The sequence below is a fragment of the Schistocerca cancellata genome, chromosome 2, assembly GCF_023864275.1.
Source record: "Schistocerca cancellata isolate TAMUIC-IGC-003103 chromosome 2, iqSchCanc2.1, whole genome shotgun sequence".
In the NCBI taxonomy this organism is placed as follows: Eukaryota; Metazoa; Arthropoda; class Insecta; order Orthoptera; family Acrididae; genus Schistocerca; species Schistocerca cancellata.
In genome coordinates this window covers 83,450,470-83,471,629 of record NC_064627.1, presented here as the reverse complement: position 1 = coordinate 83,471,629, position 21,160 = coordinate 83,450,470, and the positions used below count along the sequence as shown (strand labels likewise).

The 21,160-nt window shown below is 45.9% G+C and overlaps 1 protein-coding gene across 1 annotated transcript in view; it reads right to left on the bottom strand.

Annotated features, from left to right (window-relative positions):
• The window catches only part of LOC126151058 (putative leucine-rich repeat-containing protein DDB_G0290503), a 105,355-nt gene extending 92,508 nt beyond the window's left edge, over nt 1-12,847 (bottom strand). Inside the window, exon 1 of the mRNA XM_049915917.1 lies at nt 12,584-12,847. Within this exon, the coding sequence (XP_049771874.1) occupies nt 12,584-12,847 (264 nt within the window). The remainder of the gene's footprint in view (nt 1-12,583) is intronic.
• Between the last annotated feature and the right edge of the window lie 8,313 nt (nt 12,848-21,160).

The window sequence follows — 21,160 nt, the reverse complement described above, 5'->3', positions numbered from 1 at the left end:
ACTCTTTACTTTAGCAGAAACAATGTTTTTATCTTCGTACTGTCGGGCCAGGATCCTTATTGTTTAAACTTTTGCAGTTTCATCATCTTACGTAAAGAGGAAGTAAGTTTGCTTCAGACACTAACGTTAGTTTACACTCACAAACATCACAGCCATTACGGTTGTGTCACCTGCATGTTATACACGCTTTATATCTCTCCATATAACCTCATCGCCCTACACCTCGTGTACTGTGGATGTATGGTTGTATCCTCACTATGAGAAATGCTTTCCCAAAAAGTGAATCGTTTGTTCGCTAAGTAAATGCATTTATCCTTTGTTGTACGTTTCTCAGACTAAGACTGGCCTGAAGCTATATACAATACATCCCACAATCGAAACAACATTTACAATCCGTTCTTTCTAACGTAATTTTCGTATTTCGTGTAAAATTTTTAAAAATGTATGTCCCTTCCAGGATTCAAACATGTGATCTCTTTAACTACAATCGAATGCGCTATCTACTATGCGACAGAAGCTATCGGATGCAAGCTCTCTGCTGAGCGCCTTCTACAAAGAAAATCAGCTTAAAGTTTTGCTAAGAATAATTTTGTTGTGCTATGAGTCGTAGCTCACGACTGATAGTCGACAGTCTAGTTATAATATATGGACCCACTTGCAAAATTTCTACAGTTCCATAGGTTTGAGCGAGTTTAATGACGCTGCAGGGAGCAGAGAAAAGAATGTCCCTCGTTGCACATGTCGCCGCTCTAAATGGGTGGGGCATAAACACATAATTTTCGCAAGGCTTCCAGTATCTTCATTCACAAAATTACTTTGTATTGTTACTTAAAAGTTGCAATGGCGTTTTCCGGGACCTAATAGCAGTTTGGAATAAAAGTACGCAAAAACCTCGTAGCTTCGGTTAACGCTCCTATAACACAATAGCTTCGTGTTACTCCTAGCCTGTGACACCACCACAGCATCAGCCAGTAACAGAGCATTTTCGATCACGAGACCAAATCTTGACTATTTAATTATTTTTAAGCTTTAATTACATAAAGTAATATACTTTTGTGAGAATACTGACGGTAAATGCTATTTCAATATTATAATCAATCAGAATAACAAGAATCCTAATAATATTTTTGACACAGGAAAATAGCCTATTACATTCGACTGGAACTACTGTCAAGAAACCGACATCATATGCCATCTACTTTTAACGAGTCTCCAGAATACAACGTTGTGGTCACTGCAGTCGAAACGCTCTAAATAAAGACTTGACGCTGAGGTTCGTGAGACTACTAAACGAAGAGTCGAAGCGGAAGGGAGCCGTTGGGAGAAACAAAAATGAAGATACACCACCTCTTACAGCTTTTCAGACTTAAACAGTATCAGAAAAATGGTTCGTCAGACGCCTGTAAAAAGAAATAAAAATAAAAGACAAATACAGCAAGGAACTGCAGGAAACTCATTTAACTTTACCTGTCACCGTTGTGGAAAGCCTGGTTACAAAAGAGCTAACTGCAGAGTTAAGTTACCAAACATGAACTCAGAAATCAGCAATTCATTGGTCGCGACTAACGTCAAAGAGGAAGATGGTTTTTGTTTTGCAGCATCAAGTGAAGATCAGTCAGCGAAAAACATAGATTGGTTCTTGCACTCTAGAGCAACGGAACACACGATTAATAATAAGATATATCTCACTAATTTAAAGAAACTGGAACAACCAATTAAAGTAGCAAAGTCAGACATTTCTCTTGAGGCCAAAGTAAAACGTGAAATTAAAGTCAATAGTGTTGTAAAAGGAAAGGAAATTCAGATAAAGATGAAAGACGCTTTGCCTGATTTTAGTTATAATTTGCTGTAAGTTACAAAATTGCAAATTAATGGTTTTAGTATCACGTCTGAAAGAGCTCGAGGTTTAATTAAAAGGAGAAAAGAAATCATTGCCAGTGCAAATAGAAACAAATCTCAGTATACAGGATGTTTCACTAGATGTGTTTGCCTCTGTTAAGTTACGAAGTAATAGGCAACGGAAATATTTATTGCGGTAGGTCACCATAAGAAACGTTACACTGTCTGCGGAGCTATGAACATACACTCCTGGAAATTGAAATAAGAACACCGTCAATTCATTGTCCCAGGAAGGGGAAACTTTATTGACACATTCCTGGGGTCAGATACATCACATGATCACACTGACAGAACAACAGGCGCATAGACACAGGCAACAGAGCATGCACAATGTCGGCACTAGTACAGTGTATATCCACCTTTCGCAGCAATGCAGGCTGCTATTCTCCCATGGAGACGATCGTAGAGATGCTGGATGTAGTCCTGTGGAACGGCTTGCCATGCCATTTCCACCTGGCGCCTCAGTTGGACCAGCGTTCGTGCTGGACGTGCAGACCGCGTGAGACGACGCTTCATCCAGTCCCAAACATGCTCAATGGGGGACAGATCCGGAGATCTTGCTGGCCAAGGTAGTTGACTTACACCTTCTAGAGCACGTTGGGTGGCACGGGATACATGCGGACGTGCATTGTCCTGTTGGAACAGCAAGTTCCCTTGCCGGTCTAGGAATGGTAGAACGATGGGTTCGATGACGGTTTGGATGTACCGTGCACTATTCAGTGTCCCCTCGACGATCACCAGTGGTGTACGGCCAGTGTAGGAGATCGCTCCCCACACCATGATGCCGGGTGTTGGCCCTGTGTGCCTCGGTCGTATGCAGTCCTGATTGTGGCGCTCACCTGCACGGCGCCAAACACGCATACGACCATCATTGGCACCAAGGCAGAAGCAACTCTCATCGCTGAAGACGACACGTCTCCATTCGTCCCTCCATTCACGCCTGTCGCGACACCACTGGAGGCGGGCTGCACGATGTTGGGGCGTGAGCGGAAGACGGCCTAACGGTGAGCGGGACCGTAGCCTAGCTTCATGGAGACGGTTGCGAATGGTCCTCGCCGATACCCCAGGAGCAACAGTGTCCCTAATTTGCTGGGAAGTGGCGGTGTGGTCCCCTACGGCACTGCGTAGGATCCTACGGTCTTGGCGTGCATCCGTGCGTCGCTGCGGTCCGGTCCCAGGTTGACGGGCACGTGCACCTTCCGCCGACCACTGGCGACAACATCGATGTACTGTGGAGACCTCACGCCCCACGTGTTGAGCAATTCGGCGGTACGTCCACCCGGCCTCCCGCATGCCCACTATATGCCCTCGCTCGAAGTCCGTCAACTGCACATACGGTTCACGTCCACGCTGTCGCGGCATGCTACCAGTGTTAAAGACTGCGATGGAGCTCCGTATGCCATGGCAAACTGGCTGACACTGATGGCGGCGGTGCACAAATGCTGCGCAGCTAGCGCCATTCGACAGCCAACACCGCGATTCCTGGTGTGTCCACTGTGCCGTGCGTGTGATCATTGCTTGTACAGCCCTCTCGCAGTGTCCGGAGCAAGTATGGTGGGTCTGACACACCGGTGTCAATGTGTTCTTTTTTCCATTTCCAGGAGTGTAGTTTATTGTGTTGTTATCCAAAGAGTTACAGCATAAAGATACAATTGTTTAAATGGAACAATAGTTGTTTCTATCATGCACACCAGCTGTGCATACATCAATTTAAATTACATTCCTATCACTGTTAGTTTGGGGCAGATACCACACACTGTACATAATACATGGCTGTATGGTGGGTGATAGAAGTTCCGGCGGTGGGAAGTTGATTTAAATGAGATGTTCAAATGTGTATCCATGTTCCTGAATGCACAATGCAATGCGCCTTCTAAAGTATCTGCAGACGAGATGTAACATCGCCGGTGTCGCGGAGCAACATGTGTCCTCGATGCGCCGTTTTAGATCATCTGGAGATGTGAGCTCAGTGACATAAACACGATCCTTTAGATATCCCCACAAAAAGAAATCTAATGGTGTTAAATCGGGCGACCTTGCGGGCCATGAATGAGGATCATGGCGCCCCAACCACCTTCCTGCAAACCTGTTGTTTAGTTCTTCCACAACAGCATGCACAGAATGTGCTGGGTGACCATCGTGCTGCATCCACATATGGACTCTCGTGTGTAGACACACATGTTCAAGGAGACCACCCAAATTGTCGACTATAAACCCGCGATATAACTCACCTGTCAATGTACCTGGGAAGTAGTGTGGACCAGTGATTTCATCCCCAAGGATTCCACACCATACATTAATATGTATGAGGAGCTGGCCACTGTTCGCGAACAGCTGAGCGTGTTGGTGGCCGCGGTCAGCCGTCTTCAGGCTGCTGCCTCGGAGTGTAGCGGCAGTGGGGAGTCTGGTGCGTCGCAAGGTACACCCCAGGTGTTACATGCTTCACCCACTGTCCCTGCTGTCGAGACATCTTCGCGTGTACCGGGCGCGGTTGGGCCACCCTCTCCCCAAGGGGAGTGGCGGGTTCAGCGGCGTTCGCGGCGCACGAGGCGGAAGGTCAATGTGGGGGCTGGCCGTGTGGCATCGCCCGCTCTGCCTGTGAGGGGACATGTGGCTGCTCCTTTAGCAAGGTCCGAGCAGGCACACGGGGGGAGGGGTTTATTAGTTATTGGGAGCTCCAACGTTAGGCGGGTGATGGAGCCCCTTAGGGAAATAGCGAGAAGGTCGGGGAAGAAGGCCAGTGTTCACTCTGTCTGCTTGCCGGGGGCCTCATCCGAGATGTGGAGGAGGCCCTACCGGCGGCGATAGAGAGCACTGGGTGCACCCGACTGCAAATTGTTGCTCATGTCGGCACCAATGACTCCTGCCGTCTGGGTTCAGAGGTCATCCTCAGTTCGTACAGGCGGTTGGCGGAATTGGTGAAGGCGGAAAGCCTCGCTCGCGGGGTGGAATCAGAGCTAACTATTTGTAGTATCGTTCCCAGAACCGATCGCGGTCCTCTGGTTTGGAGCCGAGTGGAAGGCTTAAACCAGAGGCTCAGACGATTCTGCGGAGATCTGGGGTGCAAATTTCTCGACCTCCGCTATCGGGTGGAGAAATGTAGGGTCCCCCTGAATAGGTCAGGCGTGCACTACACGCCGGAAGCGGCTACAAGGGTAGCGGAGTACGTGTGGAGTGCACATGGGGGTTTTTTAGGTTAGAGAATCCCCTCCCTAGACCCGACAAGACGCCTCCTGAGACGCGGCAAGATAGGAGTAGGCAAAATGCAACAGGGAATAACAATATTAATGTGCTAATAGTAAACTGCAGGAGCGTCTATAGAAAGGTCCCAGAACTGCTCTCATTAATAAACGATCACAACGCCCATATAGTACTAGGGACAGAAAGTTGGCTGAAACCAGACGTAAACAGTAACGAAATCCTAAACTCAGATTGGAATGTATACCGCAGAGACAGGCTGAACAGTGAAGGGGGAGGCGTGTTTATAGCGGTAAGAAGTGCAATAGTATCGAAGGAAATTGACGGAGATCCGAAATGTGAAATGATTTGGGTGAAGGTCGCGGTTAAAGCAGGCTCAGACATGGTAATTGGATGTCTCTATAGGCCCCCTGGCTCAGCAGCTGTTGTGGCTGAGCACCTGAAGGATAATTTGGAAAATATTTCGAGTAGATTTCCCCACCATGTTATAGTTCTGGGTGGAGATTTTAATTTGCCGGATATAGACTGGGAGACTCAGACGTTCATAACGGGTGGCAGGGACAAAGACTCCAGTGAAATTTTTTTAAGTGCTTTATCGGAAAACTACCTTGAGCAGTTAAACAGAGAACCGACTCGTGGCGATAACATATTAGACCTTCTGGTGACAAACAGACCCGAACTATTTGAAAAAGTTAACGCAGAACAGGGAATCAGTGATCATAAAGCGGTTACGGCATCGATGATTTCAGCCGTAAATAGGAATATTAAAAAGGGTAGGAAGATTTTTCTGTTTAGAAAAAGTGACAAAAAGCAGATTTCAGAGTACCTGTTGGCTCAACACAAAAGTTTTGTCTCAAGTACTGATAGTGTTGAGGATCAGTGGACAAAGTTCAAAACCATCGTACAATATGCGTTAGATGAGTATGTGCCAAGGAAGATCGTAAGAGATGGAAAAGAGCCACCGTGGTTCAACAACCGAGTTAAGAAAACTGCTGCGGAAGCAAAGGGAACTTCACAGCAAACATAAACATAGCCAAAGCCTTGCAGACAAACAAAATTTACGCGAAGCGAAATGTAGTGTGAAGAGAGCTATGCGAGAGGCGTTCAATGAATTCGAAAGTAAAGTTCTATGTACTGACTTGGCAGAAAATCCTAAGAAATTTTGGTCTTATGTCAAAGCGGTAGGTGGATCAAAACAAAATGTCCAGACACTCTGTGACCAAAATGGTACTGAAACAGAGGATGACAGACTAAAGGCCGAGATACTAAATGTCTTTTTCCAAAGTTGTTTCACAGAGGAAGATTGCACTGTAGTTCCTTCTCTAGATTGTCGCACAGATGACAAAATGGTAGATATCGAAATAGACGACAGAGGGATAGAGAAGCAATTAAAATCGCTCAAAAGAGGAAAGGCCTCTGGACCTGATGGGATACCAGTTCAATTTTACACAGAGTACGCGAAGGAACTTGCCCCCCTTCTTGCAGCGGTGTACCGTAGGTCTCTAGAAGAGCGTAGCGTTCCAAAGGATTGGAAAAGGGCACAGGTCATCCCCGTTTTCAAGAAGGGACGTCGAACAGATGTGCAGAACTATAGACCTATATCTCTAACGTCGATCAGTTGTAGAATTTTGGAACACGTATTGTGTTCGAGTATAATGACTTTTCTGGAGACTAAAAATCTACTCTGTAGGAATCAGCATGGGTTTCGAAAAAGACGGTCATGTGAAACCCAGCTCGCGCTATTCGTCCACGAGACTCAGAGGGCCATAGACACGGGTTCACAGGTAGATGTCGTGTTTCTTGACTTCCGCAAGGCGTTCGATACAGTTCCCCACAGTCGTTTATTGAACAAAGTAAGAGCATATGGACTATCAGACCAATTGTGTGATTGGATTGAGGAGTTCCTAGATAACAGGACGCAGCATGTTATTCTCAATGGAGAGAAGTCTTCCGAAGTAAGAGTAATTTCAGGTGTGCCGCAGGGGAGTGTCATAGGACCGTTGCTGTTCACAATATACATAAAAGACCTGGTGGATGACATCGGAAGTTCACTGAGGCTTTTTGCAGATGATGCTGTGGTGTATCGAGAGGTTGTAACAATGGAAAATTGTACTGAAATGCAGGAGGATCTGCAGCGAATTGACGCATGGTGCAGGGAATGGCAACTGAATCTCAATGTAGACAAGTGTAATGTGCTGCGGATACACAGAAAGATAGATCCTTTATCATTTAGCTACAAAATAGCAGGTCAGCAACTGGAAGCAGTTAATACCATAAATTATCTGGGAGTACGCATTAGGAGTGATTTAAAATGGAATGATCATATAATGTTGATTGTCGGTAAAGCAGATGCCAGACTGAGATTCATTGGAAGAATCCTAAGGAAATGCAATCCGAAAACAAAGGAAGTAGGTTACAGTACGCTTGTTCGCCCACTGCTTGAATACTGCTCAGCAGTGTGGGATCCGTACCAGATAGGGTTGATACAAGACATAGAGAAGATCCAACGGAGAGCAGCGCGCTTCGTTACAGGATCATTTAGTAATCGCGAAAGCGTTACGGAGATGATAGATAAACTCCAGTGGAAGACTCTGCAGGAGAGACGCTCAGTAGCTCGGTACGGGCTTTTGTCAAAGTTTCGAGAACATACCTTCACCGAAGAGTCAAGCAGTATATTGCTCCCTCCTACGTATATCTCGCGAAGAGACCATGAGGATAAAATCAGAGAGATTAGAGACCACACAGAGGCATACCGACAATCCTTATTTCCACGAACAATACGAGACTGGAATAGAAGGGAGAACCGATAGAGGTACTGAAGGTACCCTCCGCCACACACCGTCAGGTGGCTTGCGGAGTATGGATGTAGATGTAGATGTAGATCACCTACGTTTGACAGTCGACAGGTCGTACCCACCGAGGATTGTCTGCGGCCTAGCAGTGCACGTTATGGCGATTCACTGAACCATAATTTGTGAACGTGGACTCAGAGAACACAACACCTTGTAAAGACTCTAGCGTTAAATTACGCATGGCTCATATACAGAATGTATCTCCCGCACGGAACGATCGCATGCTGCTCCTGGATCAGTGATAGGCAGTACGGGTGAGACCTGTGACCGTGTACTATACGCCACACAGATGTGAGACTGACGCCAGCGACTGCAGCAATGGCTCGTAAGCTGACATGAGGATCGTGGTTTACTGCAGCTAAAACAAACACCTCCGTCTCCTCACTTCTTGCAGTTCTTCGTCTGTTCCTGCGGCGCATTACGAAGCTGCCTGTTACCCGAAGTCATTGTTCGTCACATAAGAACATAATGGCTACCGGAGCTCTTCGCCTAGGATACCTCAGGCGAACGCCATGGCTGCTTCAGTCGCATCGCGTCGGCACTCGCCGAGCATCAGCAACATGTCAACGTATTCGTTGTTCGTGTATGCCATCTTGATCCGATGTCAGTAACTGTGGTATGTTGAGCCCCGTTTGTCTGTGTGGCTCGAACTGTGCCGTGTACGGCGACAGTCGGCAGTCTAACAGCGCGTTTTTAAACCAAAAATATCCTTTTAGAATGGGAAGAGTTACCCCAAAATATAATACCATATGACACAAGCTAATGAAAATAAGCAAAGTAGACTAATTTTCGTGTCGGACGATCACTCACTTCAGATATTGTTCGAATAGTAAAAATGGCAGCATTAAGTCTTTGAGCAAGACCCTGAACGTGGGCTGTCCATGAAAGTTTACTATCTATCTGTACACCTAGAAATTTGAACTGTCCAGTTTCATTAGTCATATGCCCATTCTGTGAAATTAAAACGTCAGGTTTTGTTGAATTGTGTGTTAGAAACTGTAAAAACTGAGTCTTACTGTGATTTAACATTAGTTTATTTTCTACAACCCATAAACTTAGGTCATGAACTGCACTATTTGAAGCCGAGCCAATGTTACATACAACATCCTTTATTACCAAGCTTGTGTCGTCAGCAAACAGAAATATTTTAGAGTTACTTGTAATACTAGAGGGCATATCATTTATATAAATACGTAACAGAAGTGGCTCCAACATTGATTCCTGGGGCACCCCCACTTGACCATACCCCACTCAGACCCCACATCAAAGCCACTCTCAACATTGTGAATAATGACCTTTTGCTGTCTGTTGTTAAAGTAAGAGGCGAAACAATTGTCAGCTACTCCCCATATTACATAATGGTCCAATTTCTGGAGCAATATTTTGTGATCAACACAATGAAACGCCTTAGTTAAATCAAAAAATATGCCTAGCGTTCGAAACCTTTTGTTTAACCTATCCAGTACTGCCCAGAGAAAAGAGAATATAGCATTTTCAGTTGTTAAACGACTTCTAAAGCCGAATTTGATAGCAAATCGTGTGATATAAAATGATAAATTATCTTTAAATTCACAGCCTTTTCAATAACTTTGGCAAACACTGATAGCATAGAAATAGGTCTAAAATTATCTACATTATCCCTTTCTCCCTTTTTATAAAGCGGCTTTACTACTGAGTACATTAAACGTTCAGGAAACTGACCATTCCTAAAGGAAAAATTACAAATATGGCTAAATACAGGGCTAACATGTGCGACACAGTACTTTAATATTCTGCTAGGCACTCCTTCATAACCATGAGAGTCCTTAGCCTTCAGTGATTTAATTCTTGATTCAATCTCCCCCTTGTCTGATCAGAAGCTGTTCATGCCGCTGTATATCTACTAAACAGAAATCCTACTGCGACTTTGTAACAGGGAAATTTGACAGCAAATCTTTGAAGTTTTGCTTCGCTGACTACAGTCTTTGGTGCCCAGAGAAAGGAAGAAACATTGTTCTCTACGAAGGAAGATTTGACTTTGAACGTATAATGATTGAGGACTGAATTTCGGAATCTGTACAGGAATCACCAGAGAAGGAAAACAAAGACAATAATAGAGGTGCTCTCACTGAAGACGTTGTTAAATCAAATTATGGAGGTCATGAAAGAATTCCCCTACCAGAACTGACCAGTGACGAAGAGGAAACTGAAACTGAAGCTGTTTTGAACTACCAGGAAGAGCAACCCTCCCAAATACCTAGATGGCTATGCTGTTCTTGCTCTGAACGTTGAATCATTTCAAATACCTAGATGGCTATGCTGTTCTTGCTCTGAACGTTGAATCATTTGTTGTTGATGTATCGAAAAGGTACAAGGAAGTTGCAACTAGTGAAGATAAGGAATACTGATATAAAACTAAACTGCATGAAACTAAGTCCATAAAGGAGAACAAGGCTTAGATCTTTGTTAAATTACCCCTGGAAGGAAGACCATCCGCAGTAAGTGGGTATTCAAATTGAAGAATGACAAGGATGGAAATATCATAAGACATGAGCCTAGACTTGTAACTGAAGGATGTTCACAGACAAAAAGAGCTGACTACGAAAAAATGTATGTACCAGTGGCTCGACTTGCAACTGGTCCTGGAACATATTGATGTTTCTTTAGTAGCGACCCCTTATTGTTAGAGGGCCCGCAGACCCTAACGCAAGATGGGTTGCTAACCTCGTATCAACAGCACGGAGAGAAACATCGCCAGCGGACAGAAACAGTAACAGACTTTCAAAATAAACGCGGAACTATTTCGCCAGACAACATGTGACCGTGTTCCTCCAATCGAATTGGAACTCACATGACTGCTGTAGCACTCCGCCGACCTGGCTTTATAAGCACACCTACACCATCAGACCAGCATTGTTTACCAACCGCCAGGAACAGCTCCGACCAGTTCTTACACCGGCCCTAGCCTTGTATTCACTCGCCATAGTCCTGTAGTAGCACGTTGTATTTTGTAGGGTAATTTTGGTCAGTATTTTCTTCCATTGTCTTGTTTCCTTATCTGTTTTGCTACCGCAGAATTGTGGTTTCTTCTATTTGTTCTGCATTTACAACTTTGTGCATGCCAAGAAGGCGTCTTTTCTTTAATTGTAATAAAGTGTGTTCAAATTGACTGTTAGTTCTTTCCTGCCGACTGCAGGACACTACAGTTATTAGCGACGAGGATAAAACTTTCATTTTAGAACAGAATGGTCTCCTCAGAGGAGCTTCTTCAGTCCTTGGTGGAAACTCTACAACAGATTCAGGCAACGCTCACGCGTTCAGAAATTCGCTCTCATTCGTCAGCGTTACAAGAGGTAGCCCATAGGGTCGATTCCATCGGAGGAAGCCGTTTCCGGCTTTCGATAGGTCAGTCGAACCATGGTCAAATTATGTCGAACGGTTGGAACAACATTTACTGGCACATGGGATTCACGACGAAAATCGAAGCCGGGCTTTTTTTTTTTTTCAGCAACAGTCGGTCCACAGGTGTATCGTTAATTTAACAATTTAACCCTGAGCAGTCCCCTCGAGATCTTTCATTTACTCTCTTTAAGGGCTGCCTTTTGAATACTCTGACGCACAAACACACGTTACCTCCGCCTGTCAGACCTTCTTTTCTTGTCGAAAGTCTCCAGGTCAGACTTACCGGGAATGGATTACGACGCTCCAGTGCCTCTCCCGCGATTGTAAATTCCGGTGCGCCAAGGTTGCCTGTAAGCAGTCTTAGGCCTCTTTGTTGATTCGCAATATGGTGGTGTTTCATACAACAGACGAGGGTCTTCGGGCTGATATTTTGAAGTTACAGGACCCGTCCCTCGACACCTGTCTGCTGATCATTCATGTGTTTGAACAGTCTCACTGGCTACAAAAAAATGGTTCAAATGGCTCTGAGCACTATGGGACTTAACTTTTGAGGTCATCAGTCCCCTAGAACTTAGAACTACTTAAACCTAAATAACCTAATGACATCACACACATCCATGCCCGAGGCAGGATTCGAACCTGCGACCGTAGCGGTCTCGCGGTTCCAGACCGTAGCGCCTAGAACCGCACGGCCACTCAGGCCGGCACACTGGCTACAACCACCACGTCTTGCTCCAGCTATTTTCGCGACTCACCAGTTGCCTAGCGCCGAGCAGGAGGCTCCTCCATCCGTTGGCCCACTCTGGCCGACTCTGGTGGCCGAGCGGTTCTAGGCGCTTCAGTCCGGAACCGCGCGACTGCTACGGTCGCAGGTTCGAATCCTGCCTCGGGTATGGATGTGCGGGATGTCCTCAGGTAAGTTAGGTTCAAGTAGTTCTAAGTTCTAGAGCCATTTTTTTGGCCCACTCCGTGACAGGAATTCTTTCACCCAGCTTCCATCCTGTCCAGACTGTTTCTGGGATCACCAAAGGTCGGAATGCACCCGCCAGTGAGCAAGATGCACGGCTTGCAACTGAGCAGGCCTTTATCGCCGTGGTGTGTCAGGCTTCGCAGACACATCGCATCTATGCCACGCTTCCTGTGGATGCACAGACTCGTCACAAATCGTCATCTCAGGACCTGGAAGCGTCGTATTCCATTGACGGTCAAGAAGCGTCCATCATTCCCCAGTCGGGTGCCCGTTTTCTCATTACCTTGGAGGTTGCACACACTCTGATGGTCTTCCAAATAGACATGGCATCATCCATTGCTATTGTGGATGGTGCCACATACCAACATTTGGGCTCGCCGGATTTATCCTCATATTCTCGCATCTCCCTCATCACTTCATATCCGTCGATGACGTTTTTTCCACACAAATCTCTTACAACAGTCCTTGCCTCACCACTCAGTTTTTGGTGGTTGGATCCCCTGGTGCTACTAATCTTCTGGGTGTGGACTTGGACATTTTTGGTCATCTGGGTTTGTCAGTGCAGGACGTGGTACAGGCGGTGTCAATTCGCTCATCAGATACCCTCTTTGCCCCATTGCTCAGCAAATACGACACATTGTTCTCATCCTCCACACCAGGGGTGAAGGGGTTCAGCGTGCATGTTCAGCTTCTTCCCGCTGCTGTTCCTCGTTTTTTTTAGGGCCTGCCCGGTCCCCTTTGCTCTCTGAGACAGATTCCAGGTGGAACTTCGCCACTTACAAGATGAAGGCATCGTTTCTCCCGTCGCGCACAGTCGCTGGGCGACCCCTATCGTGAAAGTCGAGAAGCCGAATGGTGCTTTACGAAACTGTGGTGATTTTAAGGTCGCGATCAATTCTCAGCCTGTCATCGATGCCTATCCTGTCCCATCGGTGGATGACATACACGTCTTGCGGGCTCGACAGTTTTCGCCAAAACTGATTTGCGCAGTGCTTATTTGCAGCTGCCATTGGATGAGGAGTCACAGAAAATCCTAGTCAGCAATACCCCGTGTGGCCTTTTCCGGTACAACCGCCTCCCGTTTGGCATTCCAGTGCCCCCGCCATTTTCCAACGTTATTTGGAACGCTTCACAAGCCAGGTGCCAAGGGTGGCCCATTATCTGGACGACGTCATCGTTGGTGGCTCGTCTGCACTGGACCTTGCAGACAAGCTGGATCGGTTGTTTCATGTTTCTTCCATGGCTAACCTGTGTTGCCGGAAAGAAAAGTTTGACTTTTTTGTGCAAAAGGTCAGCTATTCGGGTTCACGATTGATGCCCGCAGCCTATATGTCTCTAAAGGAGTATGTCAAGGTGATTCAGAACCTGCCTCATCCCACGAATGTAAAGCAACTGCAGTCCGTCCTCAGTCAAATCAACTATTATCGGCGTTTTATACCCCACGCCGCCGAGATTTCGGCACCCTTGACGGGTTATTGCCCAAAAATGCGTGTTGGGTTTGGGACATGGCATGTGAGCAGGCTTTCTCACATGTCAAGTCAGCTCTCTTACGCCCGCCTTGTCTGGCCGCCCACGATCCTTCCCTGCCCCTCATCATCGCCGCCAATGCCTCAGACTATGGTCTGGGTGCAGTTCTCAGGCAAGTGATCGACGGCGTTGTGAGGCTGGTGGTTTGCGTATCCAAAAAATTGACCTATGCTCAAACCAAATATGATCAATTTGAAAAGAAAGTTTTGGCGCTGGTTTTCGCCCTGACGAAATTCTACGTCGTCATTTCACACTGCAGACTGATAACAACCCTTGGTTTTTTTGTTTCACCCAGATGCTGCAGCGCCCGCCCGGACAGCGCACCACCTACAGTGGTGGGCGATCTTCCTGGTGATGTTAAACTTTAATAATGTCTATCGCAATTCTGAACGGCACGCAAACGCCGATTTTCTGTCCCAGCTGCCTGCCAGGGCGGCTCGTGAGTTTGACACTTCCCTCTTGGTTTGTTTCCATGTGGACCCAGATGCGGTCCAGTGGGCCACTGCTCAGGATCAGACATGGCGAGCTCTCTACCACCAAATCGCTGGGGGTTTGCATAATGATTCCGACATTCCCTGGGTGTTCATACCACATGCGTCGACCTTCTCCATGCTGGCCATTGGGGCATCGTCCTCACCAAACAGGTGGCCCACCGACACTTCTATTGGCGTGCTATGGATAAAGACATTGCCTCCCTTGTGTCAGCCTGCACCACTTGCCAAACACGTCAGGCAGCACCCCTGCGCCAGTATTTTTCGTGGACAGAAGCTGCTGCTCCGTGGGAAAGTCTCCATTTGGATTTTGCAGGGCTGTTTCATGATTCCCAGTGGCTCATACTGATCTACTCTTGGTCACGATACCCTTATTTCTCCCATATGATGAACACCACTTCCGCCGAGACTATCAAAGTTCTCCAGCGCCTCTTTGCTCTTGAAGGATTTCCCAAAACGGTTGTTACAGATAATGATCCACAGTTTACTTCGACCGCGTTTAAGCAATTCTGTGCTGCCAATTCAATTTCCCTCGTCCACACTGCTCCATTTCACCCTGCATCAAATGGCCGGGCAAAACGTTTTGTGCAGACATTCAAGATCTAGCTTGATAAGCTGCTAAGCCATCACCCACTGGAGGAGCTCGTGCTTCTTCTCTTGACTACATATATCTCGCCACCCCTCTTGCCAGTAAAAGACCAGCGGAGATGCTTCACAGTCGACCATTCTGCTCCCCCTTATCTGTCCTGGTTCCTGAGGCTTCTCAGCCTCTCACCCTCACGCCGACACACTCCTTTCGCATCGGGCAGGGGGTCTGGGCGTGGACCTTCCTCATCCACGAGCGCCCTAGGTGCCTATCATCACCATCGAGCTCCGCAGCCGTGCGATGGCATCTCTCCGGTGGGCCGACGCTTTCGCCACCCAGTGGCACCTCAACCAGCTCCGCCCCCATCTGGTAGACCACGACGCCCCAGGGGAGCTGCCAGTGGCTTTCGCCGACCGCCCTGTGGTGGAACCTCCACTTCCGCCTCAGCTGCTGTCTCTGCCGCCAGCTGCCCCTGCTGCGTCGCAGTCTCCCGCCCCTACTGGCCACGAACCCATGGATGTCGACCAGGCCGCCAGTACTCCTATGAACATATGTGGTGCTGTGCATTTTTTTCCCAGGGGGAGAAATGTCGTAGTGGCCCCTTATTGTTAGAGGGCCCGCAGAACTGACACACAAGATGGGTTGCTAACCGCCTTTAACCAACACAGAGAGAAACATCGCCAGCGGACAGAAACGGTAACAGACTTTCAAAACTAACACGGAACTATTTCGCCAGACAACATGTGACTATGTTCCACCAATCGGAACCCATATGACTGCTGTAGCACTCCGCTGACCTGGCTTTATTAGCACGCCTAGACCGTCAGACCGGCAGTATTTACCAGTCGCTAGGAACAGCGCCGGCCAGTACTTACGCCGGCCCTATCCTTTTATTCACTCGCCGTAGTCTTGTAGTAAATGGTTCAAATGGCTCTGAGCACTATGGGACATAACTTCTGAGGTCATCAGTCCCCTAGAACTTAGAACTACTTAAACTTAACTGACCTAAGGACATCACACACATCCATGCCCGAGGCAGGATTCGAACCTGCGACCGTAGCGGTCGCGCGGTTCCAGACTGTAGCACCTAGAACCGCTCGGCCACCCCGGCCGGACGTCTTGTAGTAGCACGTCGTATTTTGTAGAGTAGTTTTGGTCATTTTTTTCTTCCATTGTCTTGTTTCCTTATCTATTTTGCCACCACGGAGTTGTGTTTTTTTCTGTTCGTTCTGCGTTTAAACTTTGTGTATACCAAGAAGGCGTCTTTTATTTAATTGTAATAAAATGTGTTCAAACTGACTGTTACTTCTCTCCTGCCGACCGCAGGACACTACAGTTTCCAGTGCTTTTCGTCATGGATTACTCAAGGGGGAAATATACGTGGTTATTCCTGAAGGAGCGGCTATTCCTATAGGAGTGGCTACTCCTGAAGAACTGAAAGACACAACTGATTTTGTTTGCAGGTTACAGAGGTCTTTATACGGCTTAAAGCAAGCACCGCTAGCATGGAATCATGTCTCTATAAGGTTCATTAAGTCAGAAGAACATGCATGTCTGTACTATATGATTTTAAAGCAAGTTGTCGTGATGATATTCTGAGGGCAGGAAATAATAGAGGAAATGGACAGAGTGAAATTTAAGTTAATGAAGACGTTTAAAATAGAGGAACTAAGAGAGCCACAATCAAACCTGGGAATAGAGATTTCAAGGGACAAAGAAGGAATGTATCTGAGCCATACGTCATATTTGACGAGTTTGTTACAAAACACTTCAACATGGAAGATTGCAACCTGGAAGTTAAATTGGAAATCAAGGAAGGAAAAAGGATCGATAAGCCATGCAGAGAGCTGATTGGATGCTTGATGTATGCAGTGACAGCAACAAGGCCTGATATGTGTGCTGCAGTCAGCTCCTTAAGCAGATACCAAAAACATCCGTCGGAAGAACTCTGGGGATGCTTGAAAAGAGTTTTGATATATATCAAAGGGACCATCTATATGAAACTGTATCAAAGGAACCATCTACGTGAAACTACATTATCGAAAAGGGAACCAAGGAGTTCTTCTGACAAATGCAAATTGGAACAAAAGGGAAGGCGCAAGATCTACCTGTGGTTATCTGTTACAACTGTTTGTAAATACCGTCTGTTGGGCACGAAGAGACAGACTAGTGTCCCCTACAGAGGGAGAATATGTAGTTCTGGCAAAAGCTGCTGCTGAGTTACTCTGGCTGAAATACTTGATGGCTGGCATTCAAATTCCACTCCAGGTACCAGTTCGTATATTCGAAGATAATCAGTGCTGTATACGGTTATTGAAGAAATGGGAACATCGTGGATTGAAGCATGTCAACGTTAATTATAACTTTGTGATTCAGCTTCACCACCGCAAAATAGTCCCTGCCGAGCATTTACTTTCTGAGGACCAAGTTGCAGCCATCTTTACCAAAGGCTTACCAGCTCCTACATTCATTGCTTTGAGAAGCTTGTTGGGTTTATCTTAATCTTTGTTAATGTTAAATTTAAAATCACTGAACTGAGGGTGGTCGTTGAGAGCGCAAATTCAATGATTACATCTGTAATTTACGTAAAATAACTACAAAGATAAACAGCTTTGCTGCCATCGTTATTCTGTACTCAGTTGTCTTCAGCCATTTTTTTTCAATTTAATAAAACAAACTAACAATAGTCTCTAACATTTTGTGAGTGTTATTTAAAGATGTGAAACTGAAAATTTATTAATTCTGGACAAAACTACTACAATACTATACTACACAGCATTACACTACATAACACTACGCTACACTAGTGTACTTGGTATTACAACCACGTTTGATCTCTCATTGCCTGGTTGGTTTGCTCCTGGCACGCTGAGGTGCAACTCAGGATTCATAGGGATTGTACTGATGTGCCACCCAGGGTGTAGAGATTAGGAGATGGCTGTCAGGGTCTCCTGGACCTCTCTGAGGCTCGTCTCCTCACTACTTCCAGAAGATGGTTGTAGGTGGGTGTTCTGCCATGAGGCGTCACCTTATCATGATGTAAGACCTCTTCTTGGTTATCTCTCAGCCATGTAGTCTTGCAGTTCATAAGCTGATATCTTATCTGTAAGCGAGTCCAGCTTATGCTGCAGTTCGTCGTTGCTTATTGTATTACAGAATGTTGCGTTTCCAAATGCATTCTTGTCGTGGTCTGTAACATCTTGTCTAATGGCCCACTCCCAGGTGGTGTGATCGGGGGTACCGATCGCTCAATATTCCCAAGTTTCAATGGCTCACGGTCGTATTTTTAGTAAGTAGGTGGGTTACGGGCAACGTCCTGGCAGGTAGTGTATAGGTCCCTTGGTCGGAAGGAAGAATGTCATTCTTTTTCTTTCTTTTATGTTAGGAAGGAACTCGTAGGATCTCCTCCCCTTGTCTGCCCTGCCCCAGATTTCTTGCCTTTTTCTATCAAAGCATGCTTTTACGTATTTCGTTATTCCATATGGCCCTTGCGCCCAGTATCTCCTTTACCTTATCATATTCGCGCTTTTTGAGCAAGCCAATATTGTGCATCTCTCTTTCTCACTGCCAGTCTAGTGGTAGGGATCCTAGTATCAGGAGCAGCACCTCAGTCGGTGATGTTCTATACGAGCCTGTCAGGCACAGGAGTACACTCCTCTGCGCTCGCCATACAAGCTATACTGTCCTTACCTCTGACTCTATGAGCCCAAATGCTCAACCCGAAATTGCTTTGATACGTATTGGTCTTCGGTAGTATTTCGTATCTTTCGTTGGGTTCTGGTCTACATCTACATACGTACTCCGCAAGCCACCGTATGATGTGTGCTGCGGGTGCCTTGTGCTACCATCAGTCATTTCCTTTCCTGTTCCACTAGCACATAGAGCGAGAAAAAATTACAGTCTATATGCCTCTGTATGAGCCATAATTTCTCTTATCTCCGTGGTCCTTGCGAGAAATGTATGTTGGTGACAGTGGAACTGTTCTGCAGTCAGATTCAATACTGGTTCTCTTGTCGTTTGTCTTTTACCTATGTGTGTTCATCTCGCGTTGTCTATTTGGGCTGGACATAGTGTGTTGCAGAGTTTATTTTTGTGATCAGTCAGCCCAGACTCTCTGCTCTATCGTTTTAATACCTTCCTCTACTTTTCCTTGTGGTGTAAGTTTCCCCCCTTTTTTCGTTTCCTTCGATTTCTCTTTCGGTGTGGTTCGCCATTCCTTTTACTCCCCTTTTGCTTCCCCAAACTAAATATGAGCGTTTAACCTTGCCGAGCGGTTCTAGGCGCTTCAGTCCGGAACCGCGCGACCGCTACGCTCGCAGGTTCGAATCCTGCCTCGGATATGGACGTGTGTGATGTCCTTAGGTTAGTTAGGTTTAAGTAGTTATAAGTTCTAGGGGACTGATGACCTCAGATGTTAAGTCCCATAGTGCTCAGAGCCATTTGAACCATTTTTTGTTTTACCTTGAGCCTTGTTTGCGTCAGGAAAAAGGGACTGATGACCATGTAGTTTGATCCAATTATGCTCTAGCCCAACCAACTAACCAACCGGTTATCTAAATTTCTCGATAGTGTACAGTAGGGCAATGTCTGTATTTCACAGTGTCTCTACAGTTCGATGAAACGTTCCTTCAGATGTGCATGCTTGCCCGAAAGTTCAAACCCTGCTGACTGTTAACAGCTATATTAAATTATGAATATATTTTCAAACTGCGAATACAAGTTTACAATAGGTATACGATTTGCTAGTAACATAACCAAAATTTTTGCCAGACCAGCACTCGAACACGGATTTCTCGTTTTAAGCGAATGGTCGCGTTAACTGCCTTGGCCATCCTAGCATGCCCCAAGACTAACTCAAACTACCAGATGTCCTAGAGTCTAAATCCCACAGTGCTCACATACAAATCATGTGATTGTCGCACAGGGAGAGACGTTGTTTTGCTCATCAGATTGTCTTGCTTTGGCATGAACTACAGTACGCCAATGCCTGTATAGTTCAGTGCAGTGTTCCTTGGGTTATACATGCATGACCGAAGGAACTGACACTGCTTATTTTTTAATGCCGTATTAAATTACGATACGCATTCGCAAATAGCGCATACGATTGTACAATGGCTGGCCAATTTGCTAGTAACTGCTCCGCATTGTGTGCTTTTTCTACCCGCAAGTATCAAGTGGTTCAAATGGCTCTGAGCGCTATGGGACTGAACATCTGAGGTCATCAGTCCCCTAGTTCTTAGAACTACTTAAACCTAACTAACCTAAGGACATCACACACATCCATGCCTGAGGCAGGATTCGAGCCTGCGACCGTGGCGGTCGCGCGGTTCCAGACTGAAGCGCCTAGAATCTCTCGGCCACTGCGGCCGGCCCTCAAGTATCAAAACAACATAGAGGAAAACCCTCGAGTATCAAAACAACATAGAGGAAAATATAACTTTATTAGCTAGGCTACCACCCTCATTCAGGGAGTTTATATGCGATTATGTGATAGCTGCAATGATAAACTTCAAAGTATTAATTGAAAACATATTATAACTATTTTCAATACTTGTAAAAGTATAAGAGCTAAAACAAATTATTGGAAACATACCGTATTCTGCCTACTTACAATACTTGTTTATAAACAACATTTCTCATATTGTTATCCAGGGAATCTGTGTACAAATTTTTCGAATTTCCTACTCGAGAGCAAGCTACATATAATTGACCATAAGAGAAGCACTACTCTTTGAGGTTGATGTAAATTGGAATGGCAATTCAGTAGAGAGAAAAGTTATTCTGGGGATAAATAGTGTGTGTCCCTTATACTTTTCAGTCATAACTTCGGCTACGATGATGTTATTCAATAGCTGATTGAAGATCATCCTTGTTCCATTACATAGTTTTGGTGAGCTGAGATATCTGAGTAGTATGATTGGAGCTCCAGTTTTAAGTCAAAGGCAGTGCAATGGCATTCCTGGTGTTAGTAGAGAGTTTAGAAATTCTATAGGCAAGTTCACACTTTCTTCACTAAATTTATTAGAAATGTTTTCCCGGTGCCGCCTGCTGCGTCCAGACAAATAATCCCGCCAATGCTGTTGTCGATCCTATCCGTAATAACGTTGTTCATTTCCTTTTGATTGTCATTGAGGAGTGGTTTGTTGTGAGCACGTCTTAAAGTAGTTCATTGATGTAGCTTTTTTCTTCTGTGTTTTGCACAATGGTAGCATGTTTCCGTGGTGCTTGCATCCCAAGTTGTTCTAAGGCCTGGTTG